This window comes from Raphanus sativus, chromosome 6 (assembly GCF_000801105.2).
Source record: "Raphanus sativus cultivar WK10039 chromosome 6, ASM80110v3, whole genome shotgun sequence".
NCBI classification, from domain to species: domain Eukaryota; kingdom Viridiplantae; phylum Streptophyta; class Magnoliopsida; order Brassicales; family Brassicaceae; genus Raphanus; species Raphanus sativus.
This window is the reverse complement of record NC_079516.1, coordinates 48,152,993-48,171,308: the sequence shown is the minus strand read 5'-3', so window position 1 is coordinate 48,171,308 and position 18,316 is coordinate 48,152,993. Positions and strand designations below refer to the sequence as shown.

Below are 18,316 nucleotides of genomic sequence, written 5' to 3'. Positions count from 1 at the left end.
AGGGAAACAATTTTATAAATACTTAAATCCTAAAAAATTTCATGCACAAAAGATTAATTGAAATTAAATTCTTCAACCAAACTAGCTGATGACAATTCCATCTTATCAAATGAAAGTTGGTGTTAGGAAGTATTGTGAGTTCAATAGGATTTGTAATCAGTGTTTTTGAATCATGCACAGTGTTTTAAATGTATTGATATTATATTTGTTAATTTATTATTCAACGGTTAGTGTATCCATCGTGATCGGTTAAGACAACCAACCAATTAAACCAATCAGCATATAAAGATGAAGACAGAGATTACACAACACGCCCTGACCACTTGGTAACTTAAAACAAGTCGGGGACATAAAATTGGGCTATACATACAAGCAATAAGATGAAGCCTATTGTAAGAAGCATTGAGAAGAAAGAGAAGATGGGTTCTCTCAAACAAGACATAGAAAATGGGCTTTGTCCGTACAATCTTTCTAGCTTCAACTGTAACAATACAAACTTGTCAGATAATTGATGGAACATCCCTTGGATTTGAGCCTATAACTGAATGAAGAAAATTTTATATATTTTTAAAAAGTAAAATATATTTACAAAAAGGGTATAGTACAGTACATGCATCCATCTAAAATCTCAATGAACCTTGAATGCTAATAATAGGTAAACAACAACAACATACTCGGATACACAACATGGTCAACCTGTAACACTCTCTAACACGGCAATAGCCTCTCACAAAGTAACATACTCACGGGGTTAGCCATCAAGCACGCCTTTAAGTAGATTCAACCCTTCCGCAGATATGCTCCGCCTCACCCGTGACTCCACTCGTACCTCTATCCTCTGCGGAGGATCAGGTGAGAAGCACACAACAATGACAGTCAAATTATCACACGTGTTCCGTTTAAGAGCCTCCCTGACAAGCTCTCTACAGCATCTCTCCGGATCGTTATGAATCATCAGCTCCTTCCTCGCGATCGTCACCGCGCACTGACTGCTCATCACATCCCACAGACCGTCGCATCCCATTATCAAGAACTCGTCGTCTTCGCTAAGCTCCGCCTCTCGCAGCTCTGGCTCTGGGGTTAGAGGACAGTCGGAGGAGCCTTTGGGGCCTTTCATGTGCCAGTCTCCTATGGCACGTGCGACCGATAGTTGACCGTTGAGGTAGCCGTCGTACACAACTCCACCTAATTTTTCTATTCTTGTTTTCTCGGTGATGCAGTTTGGTTTGTGGTCTTTGGATAACTCTATTGCTCTGCCTCTTCTGCCGAGCACTGCTCGGCAATCACCGGCGTTTGCAACTATCAACCTCCTGTTAAAGAAAGAAAGTAGCAAACTCTATTCAAATTCAAATCAAAGTAAAGAGATGTCAAGAGAAGATGTCCCTTACCTTCCAAAAATCAAAGCTGTAAGCGCAGTGGTCCCAGAAGAGATGTCAAGAGAAGAATCGTCTGCAAATTGGTAATCAGCTTTCAAGAAAGCATTCTTAATTGCCTTGTTGACACATAGTGGGAAGTAAGAGTCGTCTACAATGAATCTCAGTATGTTCTTTCTAACAAACAGTGATGCATCTGTGCCACCATGGCCGTCAAACACCTGCCAAAAAGGTCAATATCAACAACGTCCAAACTACTTTTAGAAATTAATGAACTATAGTCTTATGAGCTGCTGCATCTATGCTTTCTTTAGGTACGGTTTGAAGATACACTCACCCCATAGAAGGCTGAAAGAGATGAGGAATCAAGAGATGGACCAAGATCATCGATGCAAATGTGTTCATCTTCCATGAACTGTTTCGCACCTTGTTCAGCACAGCTTCCTGATCGGTATACAGGCAAAAAAACTGATTTTTCATCAGGTGACTTGCAAACATCCAAATCCTGCACACAAACAGAAACCATTTTGAATCCCAATTTTGCAAAAAAAGACAAATCCAGAAACTGTGGAGCGTATATAAAAGATTACCGCAGTGACTGCAACCTGAAGCCTACTACTAGTGGTAGTGCTTGTTATATGATGCAGAGCAGATAGGTGCCTGGGAGGTTTTCCTTTGCTCATTTGCTTAGTGTCATCTAAAGTATCAGTTTCTGTTGTAGAAGCACTGTCCATGTTGAAATCGCTTTCTAGAACCGTTATCAAAGGTGAAAAATCCATACCAGTCATACAAAAACACTCTTGTGTGTGTGTGTGTGTGTGTTTTCCAAGTAAGAGGGCTGTTGCTTTCCAACGATTTCTCTTGTTCCCACTAGATCTACAGATCAACAAAGACCAGCATGCAAGGATCAGACTCAACAAATGAAGAAAGTGAAGGACTTCAATAACACACACACACCAACAATCCAAGCTTGTACAACCTTAACGAAGCACCAAATCAAGCTCACAAAAGGGTCAAGAATTAGCTACTCAAAGGTGAAACCTTTTTCTATTTTTTGTCAAGTGAGATCAAATATAACCAAAACCCTGTTTCCCTGAAGCTTAATTCAACAAAACCCCACCTCGTGAATTCTCGTAAATCCCGAAGCAGGTAGATGATTCAGGAAATTAAGAATATTATTACCACACAGAAGAAGCTCTGAGATTATTATTATCTCACAGATGCCAATGATGATCCTCTTGAAGGAATTCTCTAAACCCCCAGAACAAGAAGGTTGCAGCTTTGAAGAAGAAGAAAGAAGAAAGAAGAAAGAAGAAAGAAGAAAGAAGATAATTGACGAAAAGCAATCTCAGAAAGGTTTCTCTGAGAGAGAAAGAGAGAGAAAGATGAAGAATTTGGTATTTTGTTGGCCACCGGCGATTACAGGTAATCAATCCTCTTGCTTCGTCTCTCTCTTACCGACACGTGTTGTCAATCAACGGCTAAGCATCACTTTGACCGGGCGGTAATCACCACCGGTTCCCAACCGTTAGATAAAAATCCAACGGTTGAGATCTCATCCACGCTATCTCCTCGGATTTTTAAAAATAAAAAAATAGCTGCATTAGATTCCCGCCATCCACGTGTCATAACTATCCTGGATTCATCTAATGTTTCGGCTATGTTCGACTATTTCCGGTCTGGGGATGAATTTAACCAAAACCGGTAACAAAACCAAATTTGTTTAGCAAACCTAATTAGACACGATAATTTGTCTCTTTGATTTGATTTATCATGAAATGGTATTATTAGTTAGCTAATGTTGTTGGTGATTGGACATCTCTTTGATGGAATAAGCATATTAGTTTTGCAATTATTAATATACTGACTTTTATTGCTTTTAAAAGTATAAATAGCTAATGATGAAAAAAATAGAAACTTTGATGCCTAAGACTAACAACCACTGGTAGTTAGTTACACATATGTTGAGATTTTGATATGTTCTTTCTATTAAAGTTAGACTAGGATTGATATCTGTCTCTTAGTGATCAGTTGGTCATTATATTCAAAAGCTTAATCAAAGTGTTGCTTATACCATCTGCTTTTCCTACGGTTCATCAAGTTAGGGAGATGCATGTCGCCATATCTAAGAGTTTAATAATAGTTTAATGCCATGTTTTTAAAATGGCTAGTTGTTATGGAAATGACTTCAAGTTAATTTATGTATTTTCTAATTTGATAAAGAATTATTTGGTCATCACAACTTGTGCTAAAATAGATCTTACCAAATCACGTGTGATAGAATATTCAAACTCTATCAAAATATTCAGCTGTATGAACGGATTAATATTCTTTATCTAATGTAGGCTAATACTATTGAACATTTGGCGTATAGTTTCTGGCGAGATAGCCGAATTCTATTAGACACAACATCTATGTATTGATGAAAGAAAATCCTAACAATGGATAAAAAAAGATAGAGAAACAAAAAAAGTTGATTATTTCAAAACATGAAAAAAAATTCACATTGAAGAGTAAATAAAACAGAAATCATGATTGTGTTTCTAATGAGTGATTCACTTCTTAGCTTGTTGGTTGCAACCGCCTTGACCAGGCTTAACCTCTCGGTGGCCCGATGATGTTCCATAAGGACTCCTTTCTAATGGAACTCTTGTTTATCATGTGTCTTGGACATGTTTCTTCAGCTAAGTTAACTCCTTTTTTCTTCTTGTGTAAAGACAACATATCTGGGAAAATAAAACAAGAGTAAATTAGTTGCGAAAGAAGTAAATAACGTTTGTCCAAGGAAATAGCACAAAACTGGCCACGGAACTTTAAGAGTGTTTCTGACTAGGTTGTCTCTTCATTAACCATTTATATCAAAAGTCGTATCCATTTTCTACTTCATCAAACTATATGTTATAAATTGTCACACAAAATGTTACACCTAAATTAAAAACCTATAAGAATACAACAACATTTGTATTCATGAAAAAACTAACTGTGTTCCTTCTTCAACATAAGAAGAATCCAACACAGTTGTGAACCCTTCCTCCATCATCGGTCTACTCACCAACCCAACCAAATCCTTTATCTCTTCAACCCTCGGATGCATTGTGTCCCCCACAACAAAATTATGCCACTGTTTCTCCACAGATATCCAACTACAACCCACGTCTTTGCTCACTCCGTTCGCTCTCATGAGTCCCCAAACTCGTTCCACATCTCTCATCCTCCCTAAAGCCGTGTAAATGCTTGCCAACTGCACATAAGTCGATGACTCTCTCGATCCAAGAGCCATTAGCTTCTCTCCTGCGTAAACTCCTAGTTCACAGCTCCCATGGTTCTTACACGCGCTTAGTAGTATCCTCCAAAGGCATATACCGTGGTCGATACTAGCTGATTCGATGAACTCTTTTGCCTCTTTGAGCTGTCCTGCACGGCTCAGCAGATCAACCATACACGCATAATGGTCAACCTTTGTAACAATCCCGAACTGATCGGACATCTTGTTGAAATAAGACCAGCCTCTCTCCACAAACCCTTTATGGCTACACGCTGATATAACGTTCACGAACGTGACATCATCCGGCTCTGTTCCCACCGCTAACATCTCCTCAAAAAGCTCTAACGCTTCGTCTCCATGTCCGTTGTGTGACAGGCCTGAGATCATCGCGTTCCAAGAGACAACGTCTTTATTAGGAGTTCTTTGAAAGACGAGGCTCCCATCTTCTAAACTCCCGCACTTTGAGTACATTGTAGAGAGCGCGCTTCCGATTGGAACTTCTAGACTGAACCCGTGCTTGATTGTGTGTCCATGTACTTGCTTCCCCAGCTCCAAGGTAGCTAGAGAGGAGCAAGCTTTTAAAACGCTTGCCATGGTTGGTTCATTTGGGATAATACCTTCTGCTTTCATTCCGCAGTACAGAATCAGAGCCTCTTCGTTGTCTGAGTTTTTGACATACCCGCTAATGATCGATGTCCAGAGAGCAACATCACGTTCTTGTAGACAGTTAAACCCTTTCCTGGCATCTTCTAGACAACCAGCTTTCGCATACATGTCAACCAAAGCCGTAGTTGCAAATAAATGATTTTCAAATCCCAACTTTAACAAAAAAGAATGAAGCTGTTTCCCTTCTTCTACATAGCAAATGTCACTGCACGCATTAAGAACCCCAACGATAGTGTATTCACTGGGCTTGATTCCAGCAGAGAACATTCTCGAGAAAAGCATTACTGCTTCGACTGATTCCCCGTTCTGAGAATAACCAGTGACCATTGCTGACCATGTAATCGCATTTCTGTCATCAGACGAGTCAAACATCTTGCATGCCTCAGTCAAGCTCTCGCACTTTGAATACATGGTTACTAACGCGTTACTCACAGCTACAAACACGAGCAACCCATTTTTAACCGTGGCGCAATGGATTTGCCTGCCTAGGTCTACGTATTCGGTTGCAGCCAGCGAGCTAAGGACCGCGGTGAAGACATAGTCACTATCACTTTCTTCGTCCTTTTCTCTAAGAAACAGACCGAAGACTTTAATCGCCTCTTCAACGCGTCCTCTTGTAGCAAAACCAGAAACCATGGTAGACCACGTGTAGGTGTTTCTTTCGGGCATGAAGGCGAAGACTTTAAGTCCATCCTCAACCAAGCCCGCTTTACAGTACATGCCCAGCATCGAAGTGTCGACATATATATCCCCAAAACTTGACATTTTGACCACAAGCGCGTGAGCCTGCCTCCCAACTGTACAACTTCCAACGCTTGATTCAGCCTTAAAAATCCCGGCAAGGGTGTAAGCGTTTGGTAGCACATCTTGCGCTCTCATCTCTCGGAACAGCTGCATAACAGTGCGGGAGCTGGAGTGACCGCCGTGCTGGGAGTATCCAGTGATGAGACTGTTCCAGGATACAACATCCTTGTTTATTATGGCACTGAAGATGGAGTGGGCTTTGGGTAAGTGTCCGCATTTGGCGTAGAGATTGACCAGAACATTGGCATGACTGGTGCATGTCGATGCTCCAGTTCTGATGATTTGTGCATGAACTGCACGTCCAGCCATGAGGTTCCTTTGCTGTGAGAGACGTGTCAGTTGGTGTAACAACGTCGAACTCCGCGTGACAGGGTTGAGTTCTGTCTGAGAGGTAGTTGGATGCATTTCTTTGATTGATGTTGAACATTGTTTGTCCCTGCGGAAACGGAGTGACAGGGTTTGAACACTAGAAAGGAACAAAAAGTCGAAAGAAAATCATCCCAAACGACAAGGAAAACATCACTTACAGGGTCGTTGCTGATGATTTTTCTAGACCACAGTGTTCTTCCAATCCAGGCTTCGGTCTTCTTGCCAAACTCTGACAATTTCCAACGGATATCAATCTTAATGGTAGTAAAAGATATTAAAATATCAAAAAGATGCCGAGATAGAGGAATTTTCTCTACCTCCCTGTCCAATTCAGTGAAAACGCCAATACTTCCGGCTCCGTAAATATCTCTCTCTACTTTCTTCTTTATTGCTGTTGGTTACACAAGGAGCAACGTTCAAAATCCAAATTACTGAGAGAGCCACATTAAGCCTAACGCTGAATCTAACAGCCCCTTAAACCCCTAGTATATTTTAAAATCAATCATCTTCATTTATGAGACTTCAACAACTTGAATAAAAAAAAGATAGAGAGTACACTCATTCATATTCTTTTTCTCAAGTCAATCATATCCCAAGTTTCAAAAAATCCCTTGGCCAGCACCGCCCCTGACAACTCTTTTGAAACTACATGAAACTTCTCCATGGTATTTTACACATTTGCATGACAAAAAGTAAAGCATAATTTACCCTTCACGGCAGGAGCTTTAATCATTGAATATTTCAACTCCTTTAGTGCAGCCTGAGCATAAGATTTTCCAACTTTAAATGAGTCAGACACCTATAATTGAACCAAAAAACTGGAAAAGAAAAGAACTCGACAAGGAAGGAACCATGAGAAACCATACCAAGAGAAAGACTGCTATTAACCACCAAGCATAGGAAGTTTAAGGCTATTCATTTGTCCCACTTAGCTTCTTCTTCCGTAAATTCTAAAGACGCAGGCTTTGATCACTGACAGTCATGCAAAAATGAGGGATAAGTCCTGTCTTATATCACATGGCTATCTAAGGCATTTGATCGAACAGATTGTGTGCAGGAATAATTTACAGAAACAGAACCATTGAAACACATGTACAATTAGCTAATTCATATACGTGTTCGATACAGAGACTTACGAAGTCAGCTAGCAGCGGGGAGGAGAGAAATGGTGGTGACGGTTGTGAAATGGTGACGACCGCGCAGGATACAGAGCCGGTGTAAGAAAAGCGGCAAGCACGGTAAGAGAGAGCTAGCGATATGTTGAACCAACTTGGGCCCTTCACTGATTATGGGCTTTCTGCTGTGGGTTTTGAGATGGTTTTATTATTTTAGTTTGTCCAGAAAAAACTTGTTTATCGCTTACAGGATCCACTACGCCAACTTTATCACTCATAAAGGTTAATTTGCTTTGTTTGTTTATACTGGTTCAGGTTCTTTAATTGGTTTGAATCGGAAATGGAGGAAGATGAACGATCTGACGAATTTCTGGAAATTTTTTGTTTAGAAAAAAAATAGCAGGAAATGAAAAAATACGCCGTTGCCGGGATCGAACCCGGGTCACCCGCGTGACAGGCGGGAATACTTACCACTATACTACAACGACTTTGATGCTATATTTTAGTATAACAGTAACTAATTACTTTAAAGTTGAAACAAAACCTAGTAATTTTTTTTTGCTGAAAACAAACACCAGTATTTGGAGCCGAAGTTATGTCTCTGTAGTCTGTACGTTGCCTACGAAACTTCAATTAAAAAAAAAAGATTGTCACCTACGGACTACAAATGTTTCTACTGGAATCTAGTAGTCTGTAATGAAGACTGCAGACTGCTGAATCTTGGTTTGAATGTTAGTAGGTTTGAATGTTAGTATAACTTGAAACGGGGTCCTTTTGTCACCAATCAAAATTTTGAGGGATTCTTGATATATTGTTCGAAAGTTATTATACGTTGTTAAAAAAGGAAGTTATTTTATGTTGCCAAAATAGAACCTAAAATTAAGTATGCTTTCATTGAGAGTTGAACTCAAGACCTCCCGCTTACTAAACGGGTGCTCTAACCAACTGAGCTATGAAAGCATTTGAAATCTTTTTTGATCTATAATTAAACAATGCCACCCGATCAACGCAATGGAGTTACTCTACAAACCTGTGTTCTAATTCTTGGCTTGAACTATAACCGCTCTTATTTTTTTATGTTGAAATCAGAAGAAGTTTTGCATCACAGTTTAAAAAAAAAAAATTAAGATGGAGAAACTTCCTAATAAAAATGCATTAATCTGGATATTCCAATTTATGAACAAACTCAAGGTTCTGAAAGCACCATGAAACACTACAACATACCAAGTCTAACAAACAGTGCACAGCTGACTCAATGAGTGAGTCAGGACATGGAAGCCCTCTTCACCAGAGCACAGGTGGACCTTACAAGTTACAACAACACCAACCTTTCCATGTTTTGGAAGTAGCCAAATTGACATTTATCGTCTTAAACCCCACTTCCCCAACAATATTCTGTTACTAGAATGATGATGAATTTAATGTTCTCCACCACTCCATCTCAGTTTCGTGCTCTCTGTCTTTTTGAATCCATCTGATATTACCTGGACTAGGAGCTAGCGTCTAAAAAAAACAATCTGGGCTTATTTAAAGCGGCCATTGTTAATCAAAATTTAAATGGGCCGGGACTGAAACGGTCCAGTATCACAAAAGCAGCTAATACAATAGAGGAGCGATTCCCCTTCATCGTCAACAAACATCGTCTCTCCTCCATTGCTATTGGCTTCCTGAATCTTCGTCGAAGATGAGGATCACGCAGATCTTATTACCTCTGCTAATAATTTCACTCTCTTCAATCTCCTCCCATGTTTTGTCTGATCAGATCTTTCCAGCTCATCTAGGTACGTTACTCCTTACACTAATCATCTCTTAAACTTGCCGATCAATTTTGATAATTCAATTTGATTATGGATGAATCTATGTGAACAGTAGGAACATTCAGCCGAAACAATCGTGAGCCGAAGTACACGATCGAGTATCTCCCCGAAGATGCACCTTTTCACCCGGTATATATAAAAAAAATCAAATCAAATCTCCAATCTTCACATCTTCGTGGCTCACTGAGTTCGTTTGATGTATAATAGTATCCAATCTATCTATCTATCTATTATAGGGTGATAATCTGGAATCTATGGTGATGCATGACAAGCAAGGACGTAGATTCTTATGTTTCTTACCAAAGGAGGAAGAATCTAGTACCGGATGGACCTCTCCTCAGCAAAACATCAGCACTGTGTTGATGGAAACTGATAAACAACAACAGCTCAAGCTCAAGACCCCTGATCAACTCCTTCAACCACTCAACGACCAATGCCTTCTCAGGGTAAGTACGTAAGTAAGTTAAAGGCCTTTTGAGTTTTCACATACCATTTCTCTGTTTCTTTGAACCGGAACTGAACCGGGTTTTTTTTTTTGCTCTTGTTGCAGCAAGAGGGTTGGTGGTCCTATGAGTTTTGTCATCTGAAGTCAGTAAGGCAGCTACACCTTGAGGATGGCACCAAGGTTTGTTTATTATTATGCTTTCTCTCTATTCTATTGGCTGGCTTTATGAAATACTCTTTGTCACTGCAGATTGTCCAAGAGTTTTCTTTGGGTAATTATGACCCAGAGGCAACTGCTGCTTTTAATCAAAATGTATCTCATGCCTCTACGATGAAAGAGAGGTATACAAATAAATCTAAGGTTTTACTTTTCCACATAACCTTAAGGCTGTTTATATTATGGGTGTTTTTTTTTTTGCAGGTATCATTCTCATATATTCACCAATGGGACCATCTGTGATCTTACAGGGACGCCTCGTGAAGTCGAGGTGAGGTTTGTCTGCGCAGAAACCAGGGCTATGGTCACTTCTCTCACTGAGCTATCCACTTGCAAGTACGCACTGACTGTTCAGTGTCCGACCTTGTGCAAGCATCCGTAAGTTATCTCGTTTACTTTTAACTCCTATTTTCAATCAAGAGTTTCTTACTGCCACATCCATCGTAATGCAAACATATGTTTGATCTTGCATGCTAATTACCAAAGACAACTTGAAACGATGTCACGAAATGGAGACATAAAGTTTAGTTGATATAGTTAACTTATGATCCCTTGTTTGTTAAACTTGTTGTTCATGTGGGGGCATTGCAGGCTGTTTCAGCTAGAGAAACCAGTGTCACACACGATCCACTGCAATTTGATCCCACAGGAAGAAGACACAACAAGAAACGAGGAAGAACGAGTAGTAAGCGAATCACCTAAGGTTGCCGATTCTTGAGAACCACTTAAGTGAATCACAGGATTAACAGTTAAAACAGTAACTATATATAAGAGCTAGTATATATCCAGTGTCGGTGTTGTTGAATTGTTCATGCTTATAAACCTGTTTTCATGAAGAATGAATGAGATGAATCTATCCAAGTTTTCTAGTTCATTCTGTTCATCTTATGTCCTTCATTTTTGTTCAATCATATCCTCTTTTTAATGATTTCCATTTACATCTGGTCATGAGAAAATTATTTAAAGCAATATAAACTTTCCTGCAAGTAGAAGTGTCATACCAGAAGCTACAAAGCATCAGGTTGTTCCTTTTTCATGACCTTTGTCTTATATATCTCTTGGTTATGAATCATCACACTGGAAACTAATTGTCATCTAATAATTTTATGTTTATATTGTCCCAACTAGTTACTATCATTGAATCAATTATTGAATGACATAACAGGCGCCCGTATTATACGTGTCCCATCATTATACTATCTCAGTCATATATTTCATGTGACCAAGGTTTTGAGTTATTCTGATTTTTGCTAAGTTCTATTCTTTGTCATTTGACATTCATAAGGGTTTCAAAAAAAATACTAAAATTATATAAAAAGTTATTAATGGAATAGTAACAGAGGACAAACAAGAAACGAAAAATGATGATACAACGGAAACAACTATACCTTATATCGACAAAACGCTTACAAGAGGGGATCAAAGTCATGTCTGGTCATGAGAAATTCTTCACAGTTTCCGCCCCAAGTTTCTTCTCCTCAAACTCTTTAACCCTGTTAACTAGCTTCTTCATCTTCTCGTCATACACATACGGAAGCTTCTTGTACAATGTCACGCTGTCCTTGGCCGAAACAGGCAACATCTCTCTGCAAAGCTCCTCGTGCACCGTTATAGTGTTGTGGTAATGGTAATAACGGATCTTCGTCTCCGTCTTGTGTAGCGTTTTGCCTACGACGTTTTCAGACATGTGAACTCCTGTAGCAAACGCGTTCTTGGCTTGGATCGCGTATTTCCTGTCACGTCTTACGTTTGTTCTTGATTCCCTGAATAACATCTTCTCAAATCCCCATTGCCTGATAAAAACCAACACACCAAACAAAAACAAAACAAAAAGTGTGTTTGTTTGTTCCTTTTCAGACACATCCCTAATCAAAGTGAGAACTCAATCAGAATCATTACCTGGGATAATCTTGAGTCGAGTCGTTTAAGCAAAGAACACTAGACATCGGGTTCTGCTCAATCGTGAACTGAGTGTACCCCGAGAACTCTTTGAGAACAGACTCAAGCGTGTTCCCATCAGGCAAATAAATGTACTCATCGACATCAAAGAAGAATGTCCAATCCGCAGCGTGGCGATACCGATGCAAACAATCATTAACGATCAAGAACTGGTTATAGTAGTACCCATCGTACTTAGCCTGATCCCTAATGTCCTGAACCGTCACCCTCCCGGCACGGATCCACGGCTCGAGAACCGCCCTGACCTCCGGCGAAACACCGCCGGCGTCGTGGAAAACGAAATGCGATCTGTCTCCGAAGAACCAGGCGTGGTACGCCATCCACTCCCTCATGCGCGACGAGCTCACGTTGCCGTACAGCGATGAGCCGCAGTAGAGGTAGTCGTAACGGTGGTGCTGCGGCGGCGGCGAGTAAGATCCGGCGGGTTCTTCCAGAGTTGCGAACCTTTCGAAGAGCTTGGGGGATTCGTCGTAGTAGGCGTTGAGCATGAGCTTGCCTCCGGAGTTGTCGGAGTTGGGGTTGGATGGGAACGTGCAGTTGACGACGACGACGGTGTAGACTCTCCCGTATCCCCAGTCCGGTAGGATCTTGACGGCTTTGGCTCGGAGGGAGGTTCCGTTGGTGGACAGCCACTCGCACTTGAACCACGGCTTCCCGAAGACGTGGATCGGTTTCGAGGCGAGGCCGACGACGGCGAACGTCGTTGGTCCGCCGCGGTAAGCTCCCATGAGGACGAAAAGCGCCGCCGCGTTTCCGAACGGTTGGAAGACGCGTTTGTTCGGATCTGAGGGGGTTGGATCGACCTGTGTAGCTGCGGCGAGAGAGGTGGTGAAATTCTCAGGCGAGGAGGAGGAGGAGAGTACGGTTGTGGTGGCGAGGGAGATGGGAGAGGAGGAGGCGGCGGAGCAGGGACGAGCGGTGGAGATGAGGCTGTGGTAGTAAGGAGGAAGGTTCCAGATAATCATGACGAGGGAGAGAGCTAGCAATGTGGCGACTAGCGGCTTCTTCTCGAAGTAGACGAGGAGTTTCGCGGTGGTGGTGGTGGTGGTCGCCGGCGGCGATATTTCCTTCCGCATTTTTTTGCCGGCGACGGTGAGATTAAAACGCGCCGTTTGGACTTTGGGAATAAATTAAATTAAAAAAGAAAGTGTGACGACAAGCGTCAGAGAGAAGTGATGACTAATAGTAGCTTTGCCGACACGGCGTTGGATTATGGAGAGCGAGCCTCGTGGTTTAATTTGTCTAGAGTGTGTGGTGTGGTGTGTGGAGGTTGTTGTTGTTATAAAACCCCTTGGATCTCTTGTTATTTACGAAAGCGACACCGCACCTAATCGTAAAGTTGGATCGTCGTCTTCGCAGTGCTGGCTCCCAGTTGGTCGCCTTTGTGGGACCCGTTACTTGTGCCAGGTTGGCGTTACGGTGCTAACTTTTATGATTTGTTTTTGTTGTTTGTTACCAACCAAAGCTAATGAAAGTTACTTAAAAGAGTGACAAAGTAAAAGTGTAAAGAGTTCGAGGAAAAAGAAATGGGGATAGATTTTGTATACGTTAGTTAATTTGCAGTTAAAAGCAAAAAAAAGAAAGATTTGTAAATTATTTTCAATAGATTCCGGTGTACTGACTAATTAACTGAAAAATGTATTGCACAGTCAAAACTCAAAGATTGAATGGTGTTGATGACTGATAGTTCCAAAAAAAAATACAATTAAAAAAACATAATTATACTCCGTTTGCCGTTTCACCGATGATGTTGTAAACTTATAATCCAAATTTTACATTTTTTTGACAAAAAAATCCAAATTACATGTGAAAACTTGTAGCGATAAAAACAAATTTCACAGAAAAATACTGAAAATCATATGGCAACCATTTCATTTATTCTATTTACAAAAGAAAGGTATTGATACCTGAGAGCCTGAGTCTGACAATAGTTCAATGTGACAAATTCAAAATTATTAAATCGAATAAATGAATCATGAAGTTCGTGAGCAATAATAGCAATCACCTTGTATGTTGTCGAAATATTACATTGAAGGTCCCACGGTCACATCCATGTTTAAGATCCAAGTATAAATGAAACTAAGGGTATCTTCAATTTCACTATATTTTTCACTTCAAATAGAGTTTAGAGTAAAAATTACTCTAATGGTATTCTATTTTTCACTCTATAATAGAGTGAAAAATAGGTTTAATCCAAATATAAAATAAGTTGTTTTTTTGTTCATCACTCTATTTTCTACTTTAAAATAAAGTACCATTGAAATAAACTCCATTTATCTTATAAAGTCACTATATTTTATAGTAGAAAATAGAATGAAACCTTAGAGATGGTTTAAAATAAGGTTTTCGTTTCTTTTTCGTCAACTAAAGGCTTTCGTTAATAGTTTTTTTTTCTAAAGGGCATTCGGTAATAGTTTGTAGTTTTGAACAGTTACTGTAATGCCATTTATATGTATTCTTTTGTTCTTGCTTGTCTTCTCCTCAAAAAAAAAAAGAAAAAAACTTAAAAATAATTATCTGATTCTAAAATCATTGCAACTAAACTCACTTTCAAAATGTCTTGATGGTGAAATGGTAGACGCGTGAAACTCAAAAATTTGTGCTATAAGGAATGGATGTTCGAGTCCTCTTCACAGTGAAAATGAAATCTATAAAATCGTTTTAATAGAAAATATTTCAATTATAATTTGAAATATGGGAGTTACATTTGCCTATTCATTTTCAAGTGATTTATAAAACGTGAGATATACTCCAAAGTCATAACATGAAAAACCAGAGACTTCGTTCAAATGGGGTGGTTGATTGTAGTTTTCTCCTTCGTTCAAATGGGGTGGTTGATTGTAGGCTCGAACGGTAGAAGAATGTTATTTTCATATTAAATAAAATATTATTTTATAAACATAAAAGAAAATATCAAATTCAGTTTTAAATAAAATTAAAAGTAATTCGAAAATAATGTCATGTACAAATATCATTCGGAGTCAAATATAGAAACGAGCTGGAAATTTTAAATTTCGAAAAGATAAAATTATATAAGTAATCCATGGTGATTCACGATATATGACGGGTTATGGATATGTGGCTTGAATACTTCCACTGCATTCTAAATCAAGGCATTGTATCAGTATATATAGCACTAGCCCTGATTATACATAAAAATTCCATACCGACAATTATCTAAGAGAAAAAATAGACATTATAAACGCTAGTTGTCTAACCAGTTAAAGGTTATCATCTATAACTGTATTGGTTGATCATCTTGTTATATCTTTCTTTTTCTTGTGACACATTCAGCTTGTTATCTATTTGTTATATTTGTTTAATATTTGATTAGCCTATCTACTGACTTGCTATTATTGAAAGTTCAAATTCGAGAGTCAGTCAGTCAGTCATTAATCCATGTTCTTTCGAAAATTTGCTCTGCATATCAATCTGAGAAAGCTGCAAGTGATGCACATCAAAAAGACCCATGTAGGAGATAGTTTAATGAATTGTGAACTCTTAGCATCTTAAACCCGAAAAGAGTATTTGACGTATTTGATTAGACAACGAATCTCTTGTTTCAGAAAATATTAAAGCTAGGTCAAAAGTTGATGCCATGTTTAAACTCAAACATAACAAAAAGGGTTAAATATAACATTCGTCATAAGTACATATCTTTTAATGTAGTGTTTAGAGTCTCATGATCTATGAATTGATTATAAACATGATGTTTTCGTCTAATTATGGAACTCCTGATACTTAGGAGTACTACGGACGTATGCTTTATGTTTTAATATTAACAAGCACTAGATTTTGACCCGCGCTTTCAAAGCGCGGGTTTATTTTCCTTTATTTTTTTAAATTGAAAAATATTTAGTATAGTAAATGTCATATTTTTATATATTTATTTTTTTATAAAAGACTTAAGCTTTTTATATTTCTTTATCGTGTTTCATTTTAAATGAGTATAGGCCTGAGTACAATATCCGGACCCGAATAACCAACCCGAAACCGACCCGAAAATCAGGGTCCTGAACCCGATCTGACCCGGGTTAAATATCCGAATGAGTTCTAAATTGCTATATCCGAAGAACTGGTCTCGAACCTGATCCGAACCGAGAACCGAATGAGTACCCTAAAATATCCAAAATGTGAATATATATCTAAAATATATGTTATAGTTATATTTATAATTATTTTAATATTTTACATTAATATTATAAGTTAATTATAGTAGTTATTTTTGGTACTTTGAGTATTTTTGGATAAAATATGATAAGTTGAATAAAAGTTTACCCAAAAAAACTGTATATAATGGATATTTTGGTTATTTTTGGTTATTTTTGAGTAATTTGGATACAAAATTTTGAACTGAATCTAATACTTTGGTTAGTTTGAGTATAAATAACCAAACCCGTTTTAGATACTTTGGTTATTTAGTTATTTTTCAGGTTCTTATGCATGAGAACCGAACCCACCCGGACCCGGAAAGATCCGACTCGAATCCGACCCGAAATTTTATAATACCCGAATGAGATTTAATTTCAAAACCCGAAAAATCCAATACCCGAAAGAACCGATCCATACCCGAATGGGTACCCGAACGTCCAGGTCTAATGAGTATTTATGTTTAGAAAATTAAACTTTATTTTTTAATGAATTAAGTTGGTATAACTCTGATAAATTAATTTTATTATGTGGTTAATTTTTTAAATAAAAAGTTATATAATTTTAGTAAAGATTTATACTTTTCGATGAAAAAATTCAATTTTTTATGAATGCTTAAATTATATTAAAAAGAAAAAACATAATAATTAAGTGATTAATTTTTTTTCACTACAAAAAATATTAAGAATGGTTGAAAATAAATTATTTGAACTTGGAAAAAAAAATAAGAATTGGATCTGATTTCTTAATCGGCCCAAATAGCCCAAGAGAGATCTGATGTGAGCAGTGGGCTGAATCAAAAAGAAAGACCCAATATAGATGTGTTATTGATATTACTTGATTGCCCTTAATGAAATGTGCAATGTTAATAAAGAAAAGGGTAATTTTAGTAAAAAGACCAATAGGATCCTGCTTTAATAGTATAGATATGTAAATTTAATGCGAATATGATTGCATGCTTATTCCGTTTGATAATCATAGCTAAATACAGTTAAGACTTCACTTTATTTTTTCAAACGTAAACGTCAATAAAGGAGACCATGTGTCACATTGCAAAACTGAGGGGTACCATGTATCTTTATTGTTATTTTTCGTCATATTATTGTTATTTTGAGTTTGTTTTTCTTGCTGTCAACGTTGTTCAGAATCTTTTTATAATCGTGTCGGTCGACGTTGTTACAATCAATTCCAACCACAAGTATAGACTTTATACGAAACCTTCAATTATGTGATTGGCCATCCTAAGTTAGCATACTGAATTAGTGAGCTTATATATATATATATATATCGTGTCCCTTGTGGAAATTAACTTGTGACCGACAAAGTGAATCCTGTGGCAAAACCCTAGTAAATTATGCTTGTAAATAAAAGAAGGTACCTGACCAAAATATAAGAATAAAAGAGAATGTAAGCCCTAAACGATTATATCTTCTTCTTAAATTTGATTGGTGTTGTTTTGAAAAAAAACTAGTGACACTTGACAATTTGTTTATAGCAAATCTGCAAAAATTTTGCTAATAACTTTTTTTTGACGGTTAATAATAATAGTAATTTTTTTCTTTGCTAAAATAATAGCACATATTCAATCTTCTTAAAAATAATTAATACATAAATTAAAAATCAAAAAGATGCCAATGAAAGTTATCAAAAAAAAGATGGCAATGAACTAAATTTTCAGTCACTGAAAATAAATATCAACTACGCACAATTATGTTTTAGCAAAAAAAAAAAACTAAACTGAGGAAAATCTACTAAAAATTTAAAAATGGGAAGAAAAAACTATCGAAGCAATATATTGCCATTTCCAATGAACATGAGCATAGACTATCAGATCGGACACCTCTGTGCCTTCTCGAGCTGGCGTATCCGAAACTGACCATACGATCAAACAACAATGAAGCTACAACAGTGGACCTGTTCCCGGTGGTATCTCACGGCTACAAACGCCATGTTCAGGGTCGACCCTTAAATTTTGGGAGTCTAAAACTATTTCTATGTAGAAAATTTTTTTTTTTCAAATTTGAAAGCCTAAAAATATTTTTTAGAGATTTAAATCTATGTAATTTTTAAAAAAAAATTTGGGAATCTATAACAAATGTTTTACTAGGCATGGCTCAGGACCGGTCCTCGCCGTGTTC

At 38.0% G+C, this 18,316-nt stretch overlaps 4 protein-coding genes and 1 non-coding gene across 12 annotated transcripts; 1 reads left to right on the top strand and 4 right to left on the bottom strand.

Annotated features, from left to right (window-relative positions):
* Positions 1–542: 542 nt before the first annotated feature.
* LOC108805605 (probable protein phosphatase 2C 27) lies at positions 543–2,727 on the bottom strand. Of its 7 annotated transcripts, none has more exons than XM_056989818.1 (6): positions 2,353–2,727; positions 2,155–2,249; positions 1,964–2,085; positions 1,711–1,878; positions 1,389–1,594; positions 543–1,310 (listed from the first exon to the last, which is right to left on the bottom strand). In XM_056989818.1, the coding sequence occupies exons 2-6, from the start codon at positions 2,159–2,161 to the stop codon at positions 752–754; spliced, it is 1,062 nt and encodes a 353-aa protein (XP_056845798.1). In that variant the 5' UTR covers positions 2,162–2,249; positions 2,353–2,727; the 3' UTR covers positions 543–751. The 7 variants fall into 7 exon arrangements, with proteins under 7 accessions (XP_056845798.1, XP_056845797.1, XP_056845796.1 ...); XM_056989817.1 differs by having other exon boundaries at positions 2,494–2,727; XM_056989816.1 differs by having other exon boundaries at positions 2,556–2,727.
* A 1,108-nt stretch (positions 2,728–3,835) lies between these two features.
* LOC108805798 (pentatricopeptide repeat-containing protein At2g33680) lies at positions 3,836–7,766 on the bottom strand. 2 transcript variants are annotated; one of them, XM_056989409.1, is made up of 6 exons: positions 7,614–7,766; positions 7,344–7,449; positions 7,186–7,257; positions 6,795–6,868; positions 6,636–6,706; positions 3,836–6,544 (listed from the first exon to the last, which is right to left on the bottom strand). In XM_056989409.1, the coding sequence occupies exons 3-6, from the start codon at positions 7,208–7,210 to the stop codon at positions 4,339–4,341; spliced, it is 2,376 nt and encodes a 791-aa protein (XP_056845389.1). In that variant the 5' UTR covers positions 7,211–7,257; positions 7,344–7,449; positions 7,614–7,766; the 3' UTR covers positions 3,836–4,338. The 2 variants fall into 2 exon arrangements, with proteins under 2 accessions (XP_056845389.1, XP_018433247.2); XM_018577745.2 differs by having other exon boundaries at positions 7,186–7,237.
* A 712-nt stretch (positions 7,767–8,478) lies between these two features.
* Positions 8,479–8,552, bottom strand: TRNAT-AGU (transfer RNA threonine (anticodon AGU)). Its single transcript has one exon. It is a non-coding gene; the product is annotated as a tRNA-Thr (tRNA).
* A 659-nt stretch (positions 8,553–9,211) lies between these two features.
* Positions 9,212–10,944, top strand: LOC108806806 (protein OS-9 homolog). Its single transcript, XM_018578999.2, has 7 exons — positions 9,212–9,373; positions 9,462–9,538; positions 9,646–9,855; positions 9,960–10,034; positions 10,104–10,195; positions 10,275–10,448; positions 10,662–10,944. Exons 1-7 carry the CDS (start codon positions 9,277–9,279, stop codon positions 10,786–10,788), a joined length of 852 nt encoding a protein of 283 aa, XP_018434501.2. The 5' UTR covers positions 9,212–9,276; the 3' UTR covers positions 10,789–10,944.
* A 433-nt stretch (positions 10,945–11,377) lies between these two features.
* Positions 11,378–13,297, bottom strand: LOC108813293 (galactan beta-1,4-galactosyltransferase GALS1). The gene is made up of 2 exons (XM_018585813.2): positions 11,970–13,297; positions 11,378–11,863 (listed from the first exon to the last, which is right to left on the bottom strand). The coding sequence occupies exons 1-2, from the start codon at positions 13,103–13,105 to the stop codon at positions 11,506–11,508; spliced, it is 1,494 nt and encodes a 497-aa protein (XP_018441315.1). The 5' UTR covers positions 13,106–13,297; the 3' UTR covers positions 11,378–11,505.
* Positions 13,298–18,316: the final 5,019 nt, after the last annotated feature.